This window comes from Camelus bactrianus, chromosome 9, assembly GCF_048773025.1.
Source record: "Camelus bactrianus isolate YW-2024 breed Bactrian camel chromosome 9, ASM4877302v1, whole genome shotgun sequence".
NCBI classification, from domain to species: Eukaryota; Metazoa; Chordata; class Mammalia; order Artiodactyla; family Camelidae; genus Camelus; species Camelus bactrianus.
In genome coordinates, this window is record NC_133547.1 from 56130130 (window position 1) to 56148660 (window position 18531).

The window sequence follows — 18531 nt, forward strand, 5'->3', positions numbered from 1 at the left end:
TTCTCTTCCGTTAATGTATTTATCATTCTTAATGTAAGCACCACACTACCTTACCCACCATAGCTTTATGTACTAATGTACACATTTGATGTAGATTTTTTTTATGAATTCCCTTTATCAAGTCAAAGAACTCTAAATTTGCTAAGAGGTTTAAAAAAAAAACTATACATAGGTCTTGAGTTGTTTCAGGTGCGTTTTCTTCATCTATGAGATGATCATATAGTTTTCCTCTGTGTGATCAGGCCACTCAACATGGCTGTTCTCTTGCTCTGTGTACAGTCTCTACATCCCCTGCTCGACCAGTGCCTGCTTCACCTACACACAATTGACCTCCCCTCTTAATCATAGAGCCTAATCAGTAAATGCCTATGTATTTGCCCCAGCCCTAGCTAGTGATTATTCTAATCTTTAGATCAGAAAGGCTCCACCCTGCTAGTTTATCAAAGGGGCTATGAAGGACATGCCTCTCTGCTGGTTTCCTCCATTTCCCCTGTACCTGGTAACCATCCCCCTCTGACTGCTGCCAAGTCTTGCCTGCCATCTGCCATCCTTGGTGCAGTGTCATTCCAGGACCCTTTTGCTTCAGACACGTAAGATCCCCTACCCATTAAGCCATTGATGTCTCTGTCGCTGACTCTGGGCTCTTTCTTCAGTCTGGAGGCTGGGCAAGTACAGGGCTTGCAGGCCTGCAGAGTGCAGCCCAATATTCTCCTTTGTTAAACGTGGTATGTTTTCATAATAGACATAATGATGAACTATGTAACTGATCCTTGTGCTAAGCTCTACTGATCGTGATTGTCTCAGTAGACTGATGAATTTTTGTTTACTATTTTATTTATGATTTTTCTAAGTTGATAAATGAGATCGATGTATAATTTTTCTCATAAAGTTTTGGCATTGAGATTTTCTAAAATGAATTTGTGATTATTCTCTTTTCCTAATCTCTGAAAGTTTAAGAAAGGGTTAAGGGTTTCTTACATAGTTTGATAAAATCTTACTCGTTTCTGTTAAGGACTAGAGTTGGGGGAGATTAGATACAACTTTTTTCTTTTTTAACTTTTAAAACCTTCACTCATCTGCTGCATTTTAAAGGAAAGGTTAACAAATCCATTTTTATTGATTAATATTATAGATAAGGCTGCTTTCTTCAACAATTTTTATAGGTAATAGCTATTCTCTCCTCTTTTCCAATAATACTTTCTACTATAGCACTTACAACATTGCTTTGCAATTATTTATGTGTTGGTTTACCACCAGACTGTAAGCTCCTGGTGTAGGGGGTAATGCTTTATTCATATTTGCCCCAGTGTCCAACACAGTGTGAGGCACACTGTAAATAGAAAACACACACACACACACACACACACACACACACACACACACACACAATGATTTGATACTGATACTGCCAACTATGTCTTTCCTCTTAAACCGCAAGTTTGGCGTCTCAGTTCTGCCTCTGGGTAGCAGGGTGGCTGGCTGTGAGAATTACACTATCTTGTGAGGGCTTTTTGAAGATGAATTGCAACAATGTTTGTAAATCATCTGGTATATCCAGTAAGTGCTGAAAAAATGCTAAGTATAAACTACTTTTAAAAGAAAAATAGTTGGCTTTGGTGACACTTGCCTTTTGATTTCCTCCCATCTATTTCTTCTCAGTTCCATTTGTGGATTTGTGGTTGTGATACAGAAACAGATGAAAATGCCTTTGGAAGAGGTCCTCCTCCATGTCTGTACCATGTGGTTAAGGAGGGGTTCACCATTCCTTCCCACAAGCCCCTACCCCAAGCAGGGAGTATTACCTGAAAATTGGGTTTGCCTCTTGGTGGGTGTTGAACCAGAGGACACACCTAAGCCAAAGACTGGGAGATGGAAGGATTTATAACTTGCAGCAGGTAAGGAGAACACCAGGGATCTGCATTTTGCTCCCAGAACAGCAAAATTGGGAAAGTTTTAAGCTAAGGTTACATGTATATTCATGAAGGGACTTGGGCAATCAACAGAGTCCAAGCTTTAGTGGATCGAAGTCACAAGGGTCAGAAAAGGTCAACATCATCATTCCTTAGGTTCCAGTTGATCTGGTGGTTGAGCCTTTCAGGCTAATCATTACCAGTGAAACTGAACTGGGAGTTTTTACAATTGATACATTATCTTTGCTATTGTTACTTCCCTTGCCTGATTACTGAGACCTGTTCAAGGATAAGCATTATGGCCAGGCTTAGATCACAAGATGGCTTAGGACAAAAATGGCTTCTCTTACGTCAAGAAATCCATGCCTGGTTCTCTTTCTCTGGGGACCTCCTACCCCATCTGCTTACAGGAAGGGGTAGGGGTGCATAATTCAAGTAAGATCAGAGCTCCCCCAGGGACTTCTGACATTGTTCTCAGTAGAAATGCTCTTCTTCCACAGGAGTTGCTAAACTTATGGGGTCATCTTTGCCATCACATGGAAAGAATCTGCCTGAAAATGAAGTCAATATAGAGGAAAACAAAAACCTAAAGATGCAAAGAGTTCTGATGTTATCATTTGATCTTTGATTCGAGTTATGCCTGAAGCCAGTGAACCATCCCTTCATGACAGTTGAAATAACTGCCTTTTTAGAGCTTAAGCCAAATCTGAGTTGGGTATTTGTCACTGCAAACAACATTCCTTATAACACAGAACTTGTTCCTTCCCTGTACCTTGCTGAGGGGTTAGTTTCTACCTGCTTCTACTGTGGAATTACCAGCAAAGACCACCAAGAATTTATTGGGTCATGTTTGGAAAAGACCAACAAGATGCTTATGACAAGAATGTTTCCTCTGATCTCAACTGGGAAGCTGGTATCAGTAGAGAGCTTTGACAGGTTGCTTATTAATTTGGTAAAGATGAAGTTAAAGATCTTTGTTCCCTCCCTTTTGCTTGACAGTCATTTTAACTACATGTTCTTAGATACCTGGTTTCTTTATTCTGTGTAGAGCTCTAGCCCCCAACACAGTCTGAGGAAGATTTAGGAAAGCAAGCATTTCCTCTTAGATGCATTTGTGTCCTAGCAAGCCTACATATCTATCTAATTTGTGTGAAATCATAAAACGTGTGACCTAGAAAAATCTAAATCTTGATTTTTAGAAAGAAAGGATTGAAGAGCAACACCTTAATGACTGCAGGTACACATAAAGGCTATATGTATATGGTTATCATTCCAACATTGTATCTATATTCTATATACTACATATGACATAGTAGTAAAAAAAAAAAAACTGCAAGCAACCCAAATGACATTAATAGGGGACTAGTTAAGTAATAATGATATATCCACAAATGCAATACTACTTAGTGTAAAAATAAATGAAAAGGCTTTCTATGACCTGATATGGAAAGATCGCCAGGATATACTGTTAAATGAAAAAAAGCAATCAATGTATGTAAGTATATATAATGCGTTTTCATTTGTATAAGAAAAAGAAGAAAATAATTTGGACATGTATTCATATTTAATTGAACTTGCAAAAATAAATTCTGAAAAGAAACAAGAAGTCAGTAAAAGTAATTTCCCTTAAGGCGGAGGGTTAGGGTAGTCAGACAGCAGTGGTGGGAGAAGGACTTCTAGCTATATACCTTTTTATAGAGACTTGTTATCTGAGACATGTGAGTATATTAACCACTTGAAAAAAAAAGATCCCCCCCCCATGACAAAGGCCACTGCTTCCTGTTCCAGCTGTGCTGCCATGGGCCCCACAAATCCTCCTCCTGACCTGGTAGACACAGGGCTGCTTCTCATCTAAAAGAACGTGAATAAAGGACATGGTCACACTGCAATGCCTTTATAAGAGGAAGTTTTATTGTTAATTATTTACCTTAATAGTTTTAGAAAGAGGAACAGATTAGCTTAGTCCAACATGACTGGCAGTTGGCAAAATCTAGTGAAGCAAGTGTCCTGATTGCTAAGGATTTAATTTGGATGCTTTTAATACTTAGCCATCTAACACTTCATACATAATCCAGAATAGATGCAACATCCCCCTCCCTTGCACTTTTAATTCCCCACCTCCCTCACTTCAGTATGGAAATATCTTCATTAAATAAGATTTCCAGAGGAACGAGTTCCCTGGAGAGTGTAGCCATGAGGACAGTGCACAAAAAGAAAAACTCAAAATAAAACTCTGTATGATAATTTACTAGTCTAAGGAAACAAAACCTTCCAATATATTAAGAAATAAATCCAGTTACAAATGCACTAATAGGTCTATGTGAATAGGTTCTGGTAGGGTAACTGAAAATGGCTGGCTATTTACAAGATACACAAGCAGGAATGGTGCACCTAGCCCAGCACTGGTCCTCAGAAGCCAAAAGTGTTCTCTCCACTGTAGGCCACATACAAGAATCCATCTTCATCTTTTTCCTTCTCGTAAAGCTGTCCCATAGTTAGGCTTGAAAGAGAAAAACAAAAAAACAACACTGAGAATTGGGTTTGATTACTGGCTCCAGATGTTGGGAGAAAGACGGCTTGACGCTAAGGAACTTTACTTAAATTAGCTACTCTCTGTCACACCTTTGCTAGTAGCTCATAAAAGTAATTTGGGAATCAGTAGATAAGACTAGAATCAACTCTCCATCCTCCAGTCCCAAGGCAAGGCTATTCGACCCACCCTCCCACCAACTAAATCCTTCAGAAGCCAGCTCTAGCTCCTAGGGTGGATGTGGCTGGTTAGTACTGGTTAATGCTTTCTGAATTCCAGGGGAAGGGAAAAAAATTAAGCAAAGTAAGAGTCTAAGAGGCCCATCCCTGTGTGGGTGGAGAACAAAGATAAGGAAGAGCGATGTGTTTTCTTCTCCTTCAGGCTGGTCTATTTGAAGATTTATAATTTGCACCTAACATGATAAAGAACAAGTGGGTTCACTGCTGTGGAAGCGCCCCCGCCAGAAACCCTGTGCTCCAGAGATCTGCATCGGCGTCATCAAAGGGAAGTGACTTTCCTCTCAGCTCTCAGATTGTATCTGAGATCCAAAGAAGTCCTGCCCAGTCTTCCTAAGAACCCTCCAGAAATAGATACTGCTCAAACTAACCATGTGGGTGGTAGAGCTGGCTTTCCTTTAGCAGTAAATCAGACTGCAGCAGAGGAGACCTAATCTAGTTCCAGTTCTCTGCCATGAAACTGAGCTGTACTGGCTCCAGAGTAAGACTAGTAACGCCTAGAGCCCCAGGCAAACTCTGGCCACATGACTGCACTATCAGAAACGAGCAGGAGGCGCAGACAGGTGCTAAACATCAGCATGACCATGCGTGTGAGGTCAACCAGAACCAGCAGTGACAGTGGTCTGAGAGCTGGCTTCAGACATAAGTCACCAGACAGGACAGGTTGCAACAGATGCTTCAATGCAAGACTCAGTAAAACAAGGGCCAGCAGGTAGATAAAGAGGAGTCCAAGGCCACAACCTGGTGAAGCATGGACTGCCCTACTCTGCTGCTTTGCTCCTGTGGGCTGTGTTGGACCTCCATGTGAACAGGGATACAGACCGCATTTATAAAGGGTTGGGTTTTTTTTCCTACTCTTCCTGCCCATTTTCTAGCTTAGTTGGTTGGCTGTGTGGGTAGATGAGAATTAGTAACAATGTGGGAGTGGATGAGTATGAATACAAAATGGCCTGTCATTGGCATCTTGTACAATACAACTGTGCTTCCTGCGAGGATCTCTTAACCTGGAATTTGTAAAATAAGGACTCCCTGAAAAAGCACTGTCCACTAGAAATTTCTATGATAGAAATGTCCCATTTTTCTGCTGCCCAATACAGTAGCCACTATCTACATTCAGCACTCGAAATGTGGCTCATCTGAACTGCAGTATGCTGTTAGTGTAAAACATACACAAGATTTCAAAGACTTAGTATGAAAAAAAGATGTAAAATATCTCAATTTTGATTACATGTTGAAATGATGACGTTTTGGATATACTAGATAAATATACTATTAAAATTAATTCCATCTGTTTTTTAATGTGGCTACTAGGAAATTTTAAATTACCAATGTGGCCTATGTGCCATTTCTGTTGACTACACTGCCCTGGAACATGCTAGGGCTTGTGGGGCAGTGGGTAGAGGGCGGAACCCCTGCTCATGACAACACCTGGAGTGGTGAGGGTCTCAACCTCAGCTGCATATCACAGTGAGGAGCCTGAAAAACAGCTCCATGCCCAAGTCCCACCCCAGACCAATTAAATCAGAATCTCTGGAGGTAGGACCTAGGCATAAGTATGTTTTTAAATACCCAAGATGATTCCATGTGGAGCCAAGTTGGGAAACAATCCCTTTGCCAGAGGGAGAGACACTTACTTTTTTTTTTTTTTTTTGGAGATGCTTATCTTTAAGAGCATGAAATTAGGCAGCAGCATGACTGACAAGCCAGAAAGTGGAATGAGAGGAGTCAGTAACTGGCAAAGGACTTGAACAAGTAGATGAGTCTTCAAGAAGACTTTTACCCTGCTGGCTGGGAATGCCCAAATGAACCCAGCTTTTTTCTGAGACTCCTCAGAATGAAGAGAAGGGGAAAACAGCTACAGCTATTGCCACAACTCTTTCTCCACTTGGTACAAGTGTCCAGGGTGACCCTGGTAAGACCTGAACTACAATCTCCCCACTACCATTACCAAAGGGGTTTGGTAGTAGAAGCAGCGGACACCTTTGTGCCTATGTCAAGTCTGGTTCCATCTGCCAGACCAAGTTCTGCTGTTCTCCTGGCAAGTTAGAAGCCCAAGGACAGTGGCTCTAAATCCTGCTGCTGAGTTAGAAATACTTGAGGAGCTTTATAAATCCCAGACTCTCTGAATGTTGCCCACAGTGAACAATGACCATGGAACCACTACTGTCTAAGGCAGGCCCTGAGACTGATGGGGTCAGGGGAGGGGGTGCCTGTAAACATGTGGCACTCTGTTTTTAGATTCCACTGTCTTTTAAGTAAAATTGGGTTTACAAATTTGTTCAAAAGTAGCCTAGCAGCTATAGAGGCTGACCATAAAAATTCTAATAGCAAACATTTATATGCCTAGCACTGTTCTAAGTGCACTACATATGTTAATTCTTTATCCTCAGAAAAGTCTTAGGAGGCAGGTACAATCATAATCCATAGTTCACAGATAATAAAAGTGAGGCACAAAGAGGTTAAATAATTCACCCCAGATTACAAAGTTAGGAGACATTCTGACCATCAAGCTGTGCTGCCTCTAAGTGAATACACAACTTGATCTGTTCTAATGGCCTAATGTCAGCATCCTTGTACCTTCTGCAGAGATCTCCCTTAGAACAGTGCTTCTCACACAAACAAACGTGCAGGAGTCACCTGGACTTCTTGTTAAAGTGTGTATTTAGATTCAGAAGGTCAGGGTCAAGCCTGAGACTACATTTCTAACAAGTTCCCAGGTAAGGCCACTGCTGCCAGCCTCTGCGTCACACACTGAACAGCAGGTCTTAGCACTCACCCCTTCAGATCCTGTAATTTGACAGCTAGATGGCTGTACCTAATGACTTTAAGAGTCCTTTCACTGTTCTCCTTTTCTCTGCCATGCAGCATCGTGTGGAAACTTTATTTAGCTGGCAGTAGCACCATGTCCTCATACTCAGGGTATCCCTTGGGCAGGAACTTGAAAACTGACAATGCTCAATGCTGGAAGCTAAATGCTCCAGTCAGCAGCCTGTGATAGAACACCTGATTCGAGGTGTCCCTAGGTGCCGGGAAAGAAGACCACTGCATCTGTACAGTATGATTTGAAAACAGTACTTGTGGGACAGGTCACACACATACAGAGTCAGAATAACTTGGCCTGGAGCCAAAAAAGAGCTGGGCAACAAATATATTTTAGAAATATGTATTTTTTAAGTCCTATTAAAACAGAATAGCCAAGTGGAAGGGCAGGATGCCAAAAAAAAAAGCCCATTTTCAGCAGGCAGCGTACAGCAGAAGGCTGGTGTATCCCTTTAGGACAAGTTCCACACACCTCTGAAAAGACAGGTTCCCCTCTCAGAATTCACAGAGGCCCAAGCCACACAGCACCAGGCAGGCTGCTGCTGGAACACCAGAGGATCTGAAAGCACAGAAGCAGCTCTAACACATCTGTTAAGCTAAGCTGTACAGGCTTGCTGGATTCCCTGACAATTCACGAGCAGTAATGCAACTCCAAGGCTTCCCACCAAAGTTACTGGCTGCAGGAGACTCTCAAAGATGGCCCCCAGTCCCTGATACACATGCACGTCACTGGCATCAAGTATTACATGGGCTCACCCCAGAAGGATGCTGCTGAGTACTGGGGGACTGCCCGCTTCATGCTCTGAGTCTGACAAGGAAAGACATGGGAAAAGCCAATGGCAGACTTATGCCATGGAGCCAAGCTAAGGGGTGGTGGGACCCTGAAGAACTGCAGGAAATAAACATAAACTGTCCCCTAAAACCCTGTCCCCCAGCCCTCCATTCAGGATCATACAGATCTAAACAAACTAACCAATAATAAAGGCACTTTCCAGAAGGATTCACATCCAGGAATGGCCATGCTGCTGAGGGCAAACTAGTTTTAAGCTACTCAACAGCCTATGAATTGAGGGAGGCTGACCTAGAACTGTGTGGATGCCCAATCCCTGTACAACCTCCCCTTGGCCCCAGCCAAGGTCAGGTTGTGGAGGCTGTGGGATCCAGCCTGACTCATGAATTGGCTAGAACGAGCACACCTGGTCACCCATCTGCTCTGAAGCCCACGTGCTTCCACTGGACCTGGATTTATCTCTTTTGCAGCAGGGGCAGAATGGGTAGGGGGAGGTGGGAGGACAGTGGCCACTGCTGTGGATCCCGGAAAGGCACTGGCCTCAAAATGAAAATTAACATGGCCCTAAAGGTGCTTCAAGATTCTAAAATACAGAAATTAACTGCTACTTATTTCTTTTATTAGATTTTTCTCTGATATAAACTCTATTCCACTGCTGAAATAAACCCTGTTCTTGAAGAGTATTTACCCAGAAATTATCAAAAATGCTTAATTTAAGCAAATTTCTAAATAAAGTCTGAATGGACTGTAAGACATCACAACTTCTTTTACTTAGTACCTCTTTAAAAGCCAGGAGCAACTAAACACCATAATCTTAAACAGCACAGACTTCTCAATGTAACATTCCCAAATTATAACATGTTAGATATATTTTATTTAATAACATTCCTGTTTCTATTTTAAATAGAGGATTAACAAGACTCTAGTCTGTGTTCTAAACAAAGACCAAAAGGCAGGCACTGCTGCCATGACTGGAAACCTGTACACTGATACTCTTTCTCAAGTCCTGTCTGCACCAAGGCATAGTTTTCCTTCTGGTTTTGGCCTGATTCTGGATGCAGGCACCTAGGCAGAGAATTCAACTTTCCAGTGCTAAATGGGAAAAGGCAGTTGAGAGCTCCCCTTTCTAAAAAAAAAAAAACAGAACTCAGAATTTAGTAAGTAAAACTTTTAGGGACTTGCTTCTGTCTCTATTTCTAGATTCAATATTTAACACTAACTAAACAATAATCATGTTATTTTACATGATGGTTGCCTGTGTTCCACAACACTCTCCCAAAGTTCTGCTCCAAGGCAGAAATAACTGAAATTACTTTCGCTCAGCCTCAGACATAGCAATCCTTGTGCAGCGCTGTCTGTTATGGGATGGGGGAGGGCTCATCCTTTCTCAACTCTGATTTCCCCAGCCACTCTCCAAAGGCTGCAAGCACTGGCTGAAGGTTAAGGGAGGCCCCATGCTTCCCTGAGGAGGCTGGGAAGTGCTAAGGAAGAGGCTGCTGCATTGCCTTGGGGAGGAAATGGTGAAGCTGAGTTAAACACCAGCTTTAGGAAGGAGACTGGTAATTCTGTTTGTACAGCCATCTGGTTGCATAAAGCCCAATGACGTCACTTGCCTCTTTTGTTTATAAACAAATTTGTTTTTAAGAATAAAAACCCCAAACACACAAAGAACTACTGTATTAAATGTGGGGCAGGAAGTCATTAATTGGGGCCAAAGGCACTGAAGGGCCTGGGCAAAGAGGCCGGTTAGTGACTTGGGTCACTGGTATAATCTGTTTTAAGGATTCTTACCAGGCTGGAAAGTCAAATGGGACTTAGAGAGAAAATGGCACTGAGGCAGCCTCTGCTGCCCTGAGAATCACTTTTCATTTCCAATTCTATTTATATCTCAGGGATAATGGGGGAGAGGGCATTAGTTAAGATCTGCAGCCATTTTCATTGCTAGACTAACGTAACTTTAACGTCTCCAAAAGCCTGCTGCATTCCTTTCAAGAAGTATCAGAGGATCAGAACGGAGGAAAATAAAACTCAATGCCATAGGTCCTAGTCACCTACTTCCTCCCAGGAAGCCACCTCCAGGAAGGAGAAAATAAAGGGCTGCAGAAGTTGCAGGTGGTATGAATGAAGATTTACCTCCCCCACCACCTTAAGGGAAGCTGAGATTGACCACAGATGCCCAGGGCTTCACCACAAGAGTGTACCCAGCACCACGCTGCTCAGAGGCCTGGGAAGGAAGGCTGGGAGAGCCCAACGGGGCGACAGATGACCCCTGCCAACACCACAGCTTCTGAGCTACAGCTGTAAGCAGACCAATGGTACCCACAGGCAGGGCCTGGCCTGCCTCCTCACACAGAACCTTGGCCTAAGGGAAGACTCTTCCATTTCTCCCCTATCCTCTGCCAAACACCAGGAAGTGGGGGTGGTGGAGACTGGAAAAGAGAAAATCAGACCAAAAAGTGCCGAGTTTTCTACCTTTCAGGAAAAGGACTAGAATTTGGCTTAGGCCTCTTCTGGAGCTTTCAAGGATTTTCAAAAGAAACCTATTTTAGCCACATTGGGCTAGATCCCAGAGCTTCTTAGTCTTAGCTTTGGAAGTACTACTTTTGGGTGTAACAAATGAAACTTAGTTTGGGTCACCAAGATGAGATGCAGCCAGGAATTCATACTTGGGAGGAGAGGGACCAGCATCTGGCTCAGGGCCTAGAAGTACTCAAATCAATAATGGGAAAGGACCGACCAGCAATTCAGACTGAGCCAGAAAATCTTCCTCTTTCCTCAGGGGACTAAAGCTGGGCTGTCAACTACCTAGAAGAAGGGAATTATAATGCCCCTGCCTAGATTCAGGCCCCAGGTTATTCCAAAGATTACTTCCAGGCAACACAATGGCAAGAGCAACAGGGCAGTTACTGTGAGTCAGAGCAGGTGATACCAAAGGAGGTGTAAGTCTGTAAAGAGACCTCAGGGCCCTTGGCTGGACAGCAGCCATTTCTGCGTACTTGAGGACCAGGCAGCTACTCTCAAGGTACTCTAACAGTGGCCAAAGCTGAGTCTGGAGAGCAAGCAAGCAGGCAGGGTGATTAACAGAAGCTGAGCTTCAGCAGGGCCCACAGCTCCTGGGGGAGAATGACAGGACTTATTTCATGGATCATTTGAAGAAAATCTCATTTCAGGCTTCAGTACTAACAATGGCTTAAGCCTAAGTTAAGTCCCCAACTGTTTTAAAGGATTCTTGGGTGTCTGAGGCTGGATTTCATCTTTTTTGTTTTGTTTCTTTGTTTAAGTTCAGGCCTCATTCTATTTTCTTAACCCAAAGTGCACTCCCATCTATTGCAGCCCTTTCTTATTTTCCTTGAACTCCTAATGTCAGGGAGCATAAAATTCAGATTTCCAGTCAGGACCTCTAAGAGTTTTCAGACCTCCAAAGTTTTGAGTTCTATAAGCAACCAAGCAGATGGCCAATACCAGTAAACACCTCTCACCTGGACTGTGGGACTGTCTTATCCACAAACAGGAAGATTGCCTTTTCAGAAGGAAGCTGGATCCTTTTCCTGATGATCCACATGAACTGAGCCACAGTGATGTCAGATGGAACCAGATACTTCCGCTTATCAATGTCAACAATCTGAGAGCCTGAGACTTTTTCCACAATCACCTGTGAAAGCAAAGAAAGGTCAGGAATGGATTTCTAATATGAGGCTCTGGTCTTGCATTGTTGAAGAGCTGATGAACAGTGTGTGGGCAAGGAGGTGGGTGGGAAACTGCGTAACATGAGAAAATATACCCCTGACTTAATAAACCACACACTCTGGAGGTTAAGAACTGATATAAATGTGCTACAGGGAAAAGGTAAGTGCTTTTCTGTGGTCAGTTATTGTACTTCTCATCCCTGATCTCACCATGCATGAAACACAGCCCTCAATACAGAGCTTTTCAACCTTTTATCTGACAGACCTGAGAATATCTGGTGAGGGTTCCCTCTACAGCCTGTTGCCCCAGGACCCCAGAATGGATCTGCCTTCACACTACAGGGACATGAAGATCCTACGGAACACAGAAAATGAGAATGAACGGACTAATGGGAATGACTGGCAATCACAGCCAGCCAAGAACCAAGCTCTTCATTTGGCCTGTTGCTTCTCTCTGAACTAGGTTTCAAACTTATTTCCCTTGCCCCCTCCTCAAAGGAACTGTTCACAAGCAATGAGCTACAATAACACATCTGGATGTCCTTTAAAAATCAGTAAGGATTACAGAAACTATCTCCTCTACCATGGAAGAAATGCAAGATAATTAATATTGATTAAAGGGAAGGTACTAGAAGCAGCTTCTCAGATTTTTTTGGTCAGGAAAGGAGAACAGGGTCAGAGTGAGAAAAGGGAACTAGAAGTGAGGTAAAGATGGAGGCTCAATATTAAAGATGAATGTCCTGAGACAAAAGTACCACCTGCAAGACCGAAGTGACAGTCTTCCTCCAACACCAGTCCCCAAAGTGGCAGTGACCTGTTGCCCTGTCCTAGAACATCGTTCCTTACATAATTGGCGAGGGAGCCCAGAGGCTGCAGACAGCTCACTGGCCTAGATCGGGAGATTCAGCACTGAGGTATCTTGAACAGCACCAACTCAAGCCCCTCACGCCCTGGCCCAAGGTGGCCCTTACCCAGTTTGGCCCGTCTGCAACTCTAACTGGAACTGTAATCTAAACTTGTCAACTGTTGAATGGCCTGCGGCCCTATCACGGGTCCTAGACGGCAGGGGTGACAGCGAGGTGAGGGGGCGGGGAGTCCACTTACCGGAACCCGGTCGGGATATTTCGCTCGGATCTTCGCAGATTCCACACATCTGTGTTCTATGGGAGAAACACACCGGGCTGACAGTCGCACCTGCCCGCCGGCCGGCTTCTGGGCCCTCCTCTCCTCCTCCCCCCATGACCTGCGCAAGCCCCAGGTCCTCGTTCGGGAGTCCCGGAGACCTCGGTCCTCGGTGCCCTGGCTTCGGTAGGGCCAGTGGAGGGCGGCGCGGGGTCCGTAGACAACCGCCCGGGGTGCCAGGGCCTCGGCGACCCGACCCCAGAGCGAGGCATCCGCCCCGCCCGGCCCAGCCCAGGGCGGCCCGAGTGGGGGAGGGGGCCCACCCGCCGCCCCGGCCCCCATGGCCCGGCCAATGGTCTAGCGCTTACCCAGCGAGTGGTCTTCCTTGAACATCCACTTCATGGCGGCGGTGCGGAAAGGACGCAGACGGCTCTCGGAGCCGCGGAGTTCAGCGCACCAACCACAACAACAACGACGGCGGCGGCGGAGGCGGCGGCGGCGGCGGCGGCGGCGGCAGTGACTACAAGGCAGGCGGGACTTCCGGCTGCCGAAGCCAAGCAACGGGACAGGGGCGGGGCTTCCGGCGCCTCTCGCAAGCTCGCCGCGGCTAGGGGCGGGGCTGGAGAACACGCCTAGAGAGGCTGCCGGTGGAGTCGGGAGGACAAAGTTGGGGGCAAGGGTGTCTGTGAGGGATACTGGTGACTGGGGAGGGGATTCTCGGGAACTGGTGACAAGAGTAGGGTATCAGTGGACATTAGTAACGGGAAGGGGTGTGTAGGGGTCTGGCTGATAGGATAGAGCTCTTAGAGCGGACCGTTCATTGGAAGTCTGACCGGGGCGTTGGTGACAAGAGGGGGATTTTGGAGGTATGGATGACATAAGAGGGGTCTGTTTATGGCATTGACAGTTTGAAGAGTATTGTTTGGAGTGGTAATAGGTTGGGGACTCACAATCTGGAGAGTGTGACTAGTTTGAGGGGACTGTGTGGGGAGAGGTACTGAACCCCGGGGTTCAGGATTGGGGACAGCCGTAATAGGTTGCGTTGGGCCTAGAAATTGAATTTAAACGAATCCCATTTCCTTTTCTTATTCATGAATAAATGTTTGAATAAACATTTAAGAAAAGTATCATAAATATGCATTTGAGGAGTATTCGATCACATTGATCACAAAGAGACCCCTTAACCTTAATTGGCAAAGTAATGAGTTAGAGATGACTGTAAGACTCGAATTCCCCTGATAGCTGGTCATGAGACAGGTTTCTTTGGCAGGCAGCATAGGGTTCAGCAATCACAGCCTAAGCTATGTGTGTGCGTGTCACCTGCCTGAGCATTGAGGTTTTCCAGTGATGTCATTCCTTTCTTCCTCAGAGTCATCAGGGCAGTCTGCTGTGATTCATCATCTATTTATGAGCTGGTGAATATGTAACAAGATATTTCCTTAATTGGGCATATGATCCTTGCCACGTGCTTGTGATTCTGATGCCTCTGAAAGGCCTGTATGTTTGAACGTTGTCATCCATCATTTCCTCAGTTGAAATTCCTGATAAATGCTGTGGAATCCAACTTCGTTCTAAAAGTATTTTTGTTATTTTAAGATTGTGTGTCTGAGCAGTTAAATAGGTGTTTGCTTGCTTGCTTATTTTTAATGAAATGAAAAATCCTTTTAATTTTATACCTAGAAATTACTGTTGTTCACGTAGGAGCCTTGTTCTAGGTGTTGGGGAAAAGCAATGAACAGAACAGACAACACCTCTGCTTTTAGGGAGTTTGCATTCTAGTGGGACAAAACAAAACAAAATGCTAGGTAATGACAGGTGCTGTTTAAAAAAATTAAACATGGTTGGTGACTAGAGTGATGATGGGATGGAATCCTAATTATATAAAGTGGTTGGCGTATTCTAGGAACAGGAAGGAACCCTTTGTGGCTGGAACTGAATAAGTAAGAGGGAGTGTGTTAGGAGATGAGATAAAAAGTATATAGAACAAAACTGTTGATCTTTGAATTCCATATGAAGAACTCTGGATTTTATTAAGAATGAGATGAGAAATCAGTGGAGGGTTTTAAGCAGAAGTGTGACATGATATGACTTTCATTTTTAAGTGATCAGGCTAACTTCTGTGTAAACAGTAAACTATAGGGGGTTGAGGATGAAAGCCAGAGAACAGTTAAGAGACTATTGTGATAATCCAGGTGTAAGAGATTATGCTGGCTTAGACCAAGATGCTGTCTGTGGAGGTGGAGGGAAGCAGCTGTATTCTAGATATATTTTGAAGGTAGAGCCAACAAAATTTGCTGATCAGTTGGATGTGATCTATAAGGGACAAGTCTATGTCACAGTTCTTGGAAGGATGGAATTGTCATTTACTGAAATAAAGTACAGCCAGTTTAGGGAGTGAGAATCAAGAATTTGGTTTTATATATATTAAGTATGAGATGCCCAGGAGACACATCCAAGTGAAGACGTAGAGTAGGTGAGTGGATTTATGAGTGTCTAATTCAGGAGAGAAGTTTTGAAGCTATTGAACTTTATGATGAGATCAGCTAGAGAGTGAGTATAAAAATTAAAATACATATTTTGCAAATAGAATTAAATACTGAGGAATGAAGACAGTTGTTCCCCGTCTGATAGTCAGTGAATGAATGGAGGAGTTAGAAATTGGACTCAAGACCCCTGCTTCCCTTTAGAGAGCTGGTCATTGTGTACTAGTTCAAAGCATGTGTACACTGTCTTGCACCTGGAAGAGCTTAGTGTACTTCTCAGGGGAGAGATCCACTACTCACCAATTTACAGACATGTCACCTGATGGTCTCAGTGATGTCCAGAGTCTGTCTTCCATCTTCACCTACCTTTTTCTTTTTCCAGTTCACCTTTCTAATTGGTTTCTCTTATCTGCCTTGATGATATGCATCACCTTCTTTACCTATTGGTTCATTATATTTAGCTTATTGAATGTTCTAAGGACACTGGATGCCCTCCTTGATGGGGTAGTTAGTTGTAAGAGGTGAGTCAGGAGGAGAAATAGGATAATGAATATATGCAGTTACACATTAACAGGCTTATAAAACATGCAGAGTAAATTTCAAATGTTGGAAAAGTATGTGAACATGGATACTGAGGGATGGCTAGGGCAATGGGGGCTGACACAAAGCCAAGTAAAGTTTACCAAGAAAGACTTCACAGAGAATCTGGATCTTAGGTTTCAGAGAGAAGGGTACATTTTCCAAAGTATAAACTTTCCTTAACAGATAGAAACAAAGGCTGGAGTTGGAAGAGGGAACTTGGAAGCCAAAGGTGTAGTGATATAAATGCCAAGGTGAAATAAATGTTGCAAAGTGTTAAAGCAAACACTCAGGAGTTCTAAACTGATTCAAAAGACCCTGGAAAGGAGCATCTAAAGAGGAGTAGAACGTGATTTAAATGCATAGTTTTAATAGAATGACTTTCTTTCTCCTTGGAGGTAAACTGCATAAAACCCGAGAAAATTATGGAAATGGAAACTGAAAAGTTAGTTCTCAGTACTGAATGTGTGAAAATTACACAATATACAGAATCTTTAACATTTAAAAAAACCTATTAGTCTCTCAAAAAAAATGAAATAAAACCACAAAGAGTAGCTTCCTCAAGTCATGGAAACAAAGAGTAAATATTAGTATCCATTATTATTAAATACTTTTGCAAAGCTCATGGCATCTCAGGGGAGGCTGAAGCACTGCATACACCTAAATTCTTAGTGGTCACTTCCCTCTGTTTCAGCAATGACTAAACTGACACTAGCAACAGTATGTTTCCTTCTGCTGAAAGAAGATGGTTTGGAGGCAAACACCTTTTCCTCAGAGAAGAGCCACCCTCAGGAGGTAACATTAGAACCATCTATTCTAAATATTACTTTAATGGTTATGTAAATAAATGAAAGACATTCACTTAAAGCATAGATATAATATAATGTCAGAATCATAACAGATTTAAGCCTAACAATTGCTGTACTTAAGAGCTATGTTGCCATCCCAGAAAAGCTTTAAAGCAAGAATTAATATTAGACCAGAAGATGTCAAAAACATCTTATGGTTGATGACATTGTCACCTTGGACTGTGGTAAGGACCCTGGATAGTTTTTTCAAGTGGGCAGTTATTGATCTCTCTGCCTGTGTTGTTAGAATCTCAGCTGTTCACTTAAAACCCACTTTTAGATTATGGTAACTAGATTTATCGTGGTGGTCATTTTGAAATGTATAGAAATATTTAATCACTATGTTGTGTAATAGGAACTTACATAGTGTTGTAGGTCAATTGTACAGCAAACAGACTCATAAAAGAGATCAGATTTGTGGTACCAGAGGTAGGGGAGGGGAAGGGGAATTGGATAAAGGCAGTCAAAGGTACAAATTTCCAGTTATAAGATAAGTAAGTACTAGGGATGTAATGTACAATATGGTAAATATAATTAACACTGCTCTACATTATATATGAAAGTTAAGAGTAAATCCTAAGAGTTCTCATCACAAAAATTTTTTTTCTATTTCTTTAATTTCATTTCTATATGAGATGATGGATTTTCACTCAACTTATTGTAGTAATCATTTCGTGATGTATGTAAGTCAAATGATTATGCTGTACACCTTAAACTTATACAGTGCTGTATGTCAGTTATAGCACAATAAAACTAGAAAGGAAAAAAAAACCACTTTCATGTTGCCTTCAAAATAGTATCAATAAAAGGAGCATCTGCTACTGAACTCCATTCTGAGCACAAACCTCACGCTATCTTGGCACTGCAATGTGATCTTTCAGGGCCTTTTGATGAAGAACTTGGCTGTTGACCATGTTTAAAAAAAAAAATCCTTCTGCCATGTTCAAAATACTAGAGGGCAGGGGAAGGTGAGCCTTCAATTAAGATAATCAATGTTATCTTTGGAGAGTACCGTAACTTCCCCTGAAACAGGTAGCCAAGCTTGTGCACCATATAAGATAACAAAAGTATAGCAGAGAAAGCTAGAGTAATTATCCTTATCCCTCGAAGAGCAGGGAGTTTGGTGTCCTGTTTCCGCTACTGTCCTGCTACAGAGTATAGTGAAAACAATAGAAAATTTGGAGAGAAGGGACCTGGGTTTGGTCTTAGCTCAGGACCGGGTTCAGGACTAAGGCTACATATATTTATGTTCTCTGTGTTTTCGCCTATGTAGGGTGTGCTGTGAGGAGTTGGACTTAAGTATACAATGAAACACATTGGTTAATACAGATGACACATATGCAGGTATTTTTGTTGTTGTTGTTCAGCTATTTATTTTAAATCAATATTTGTGAAAATTTTATTTTACACAAATATTAACAAGGGCGATGGCTACGGTACTGATGCACGGAAACACTATATTTCTGGTCAGCCTTTGGAAAAGCGCACCCAACGCGTAAAGCTAGGATTGAGGTCCACGAATCGGCA

The 18531-nt window shown here is 43.0% G+C and overlaps 2 protein-coding genes across 10 annotated transcripts in view; one reads left to right on the plus strand and one right to left on the minus strand.

Annotated features, from left to right (window-relative positions):
• The window catches only part of ADAT1 (adenosine deaminase tRNA specific 1), a 34780-nt gene extending 31179 nt beyond the window's left edge, over positions 1 to 3601 (plus strand). For 7 of the 8 annotated variants that reach the window (XM_074370404.1, XM_074370402.1, XM_074370406.1 and 4 more), the window contains 2 exons: positions 1660 to 1895; positions 2411 to 3601. The gene's annotated coding sequence lies outside the window, so the exon portion shown is untranslated. The remainder of the gene's footprint in view (positions 1 to 1659; positions 1896 to 2410) is intronic. The other variant, XM_074370407.1, reaches the window with a different exon arrangement.
• Positions 3602 to 3799: 198 nt separating this feature from the next.
• On the minus strand, positions 3800 to 13627 carry GABARAPL2 (GABA type A receptor associated protein like 2). Of its 2 annotated transcripts, XM_074370412.1 has the most exons (5): positions 13463 to 13627; positions 13077 to 13132; positions 11766 to 11938; positions 7969 to 8055; positions 3800 to 4410 (listed from the first exon to the last, which is right to left on the minus strand). In XM_074370412.1, the coding sequence occupies exons 1-4, from the start codon at positions 13494 to 13496 to the stop codon at positions 7992 to 7994; spliced, it is 327 nt and encodes a 108-aa protein (XP_074226513.1). In that variant the 5' UTR covers positions 13497 to 13627; the 3' UTR covers positions 3800 to 4410; positions 7969 to 7991. The 2 variants fall into 2 exon arrangements, with proteins under 2 accessions (XP_074226513.1, XP_074226512.1); XM_074370411.1 differs by lacking the exon at positions 7969 to 8055 and having other exon boundaries at positions 13463 to 13620.
• Positions 13628 to 18531: the final 4904 nt, after the last annotated feature.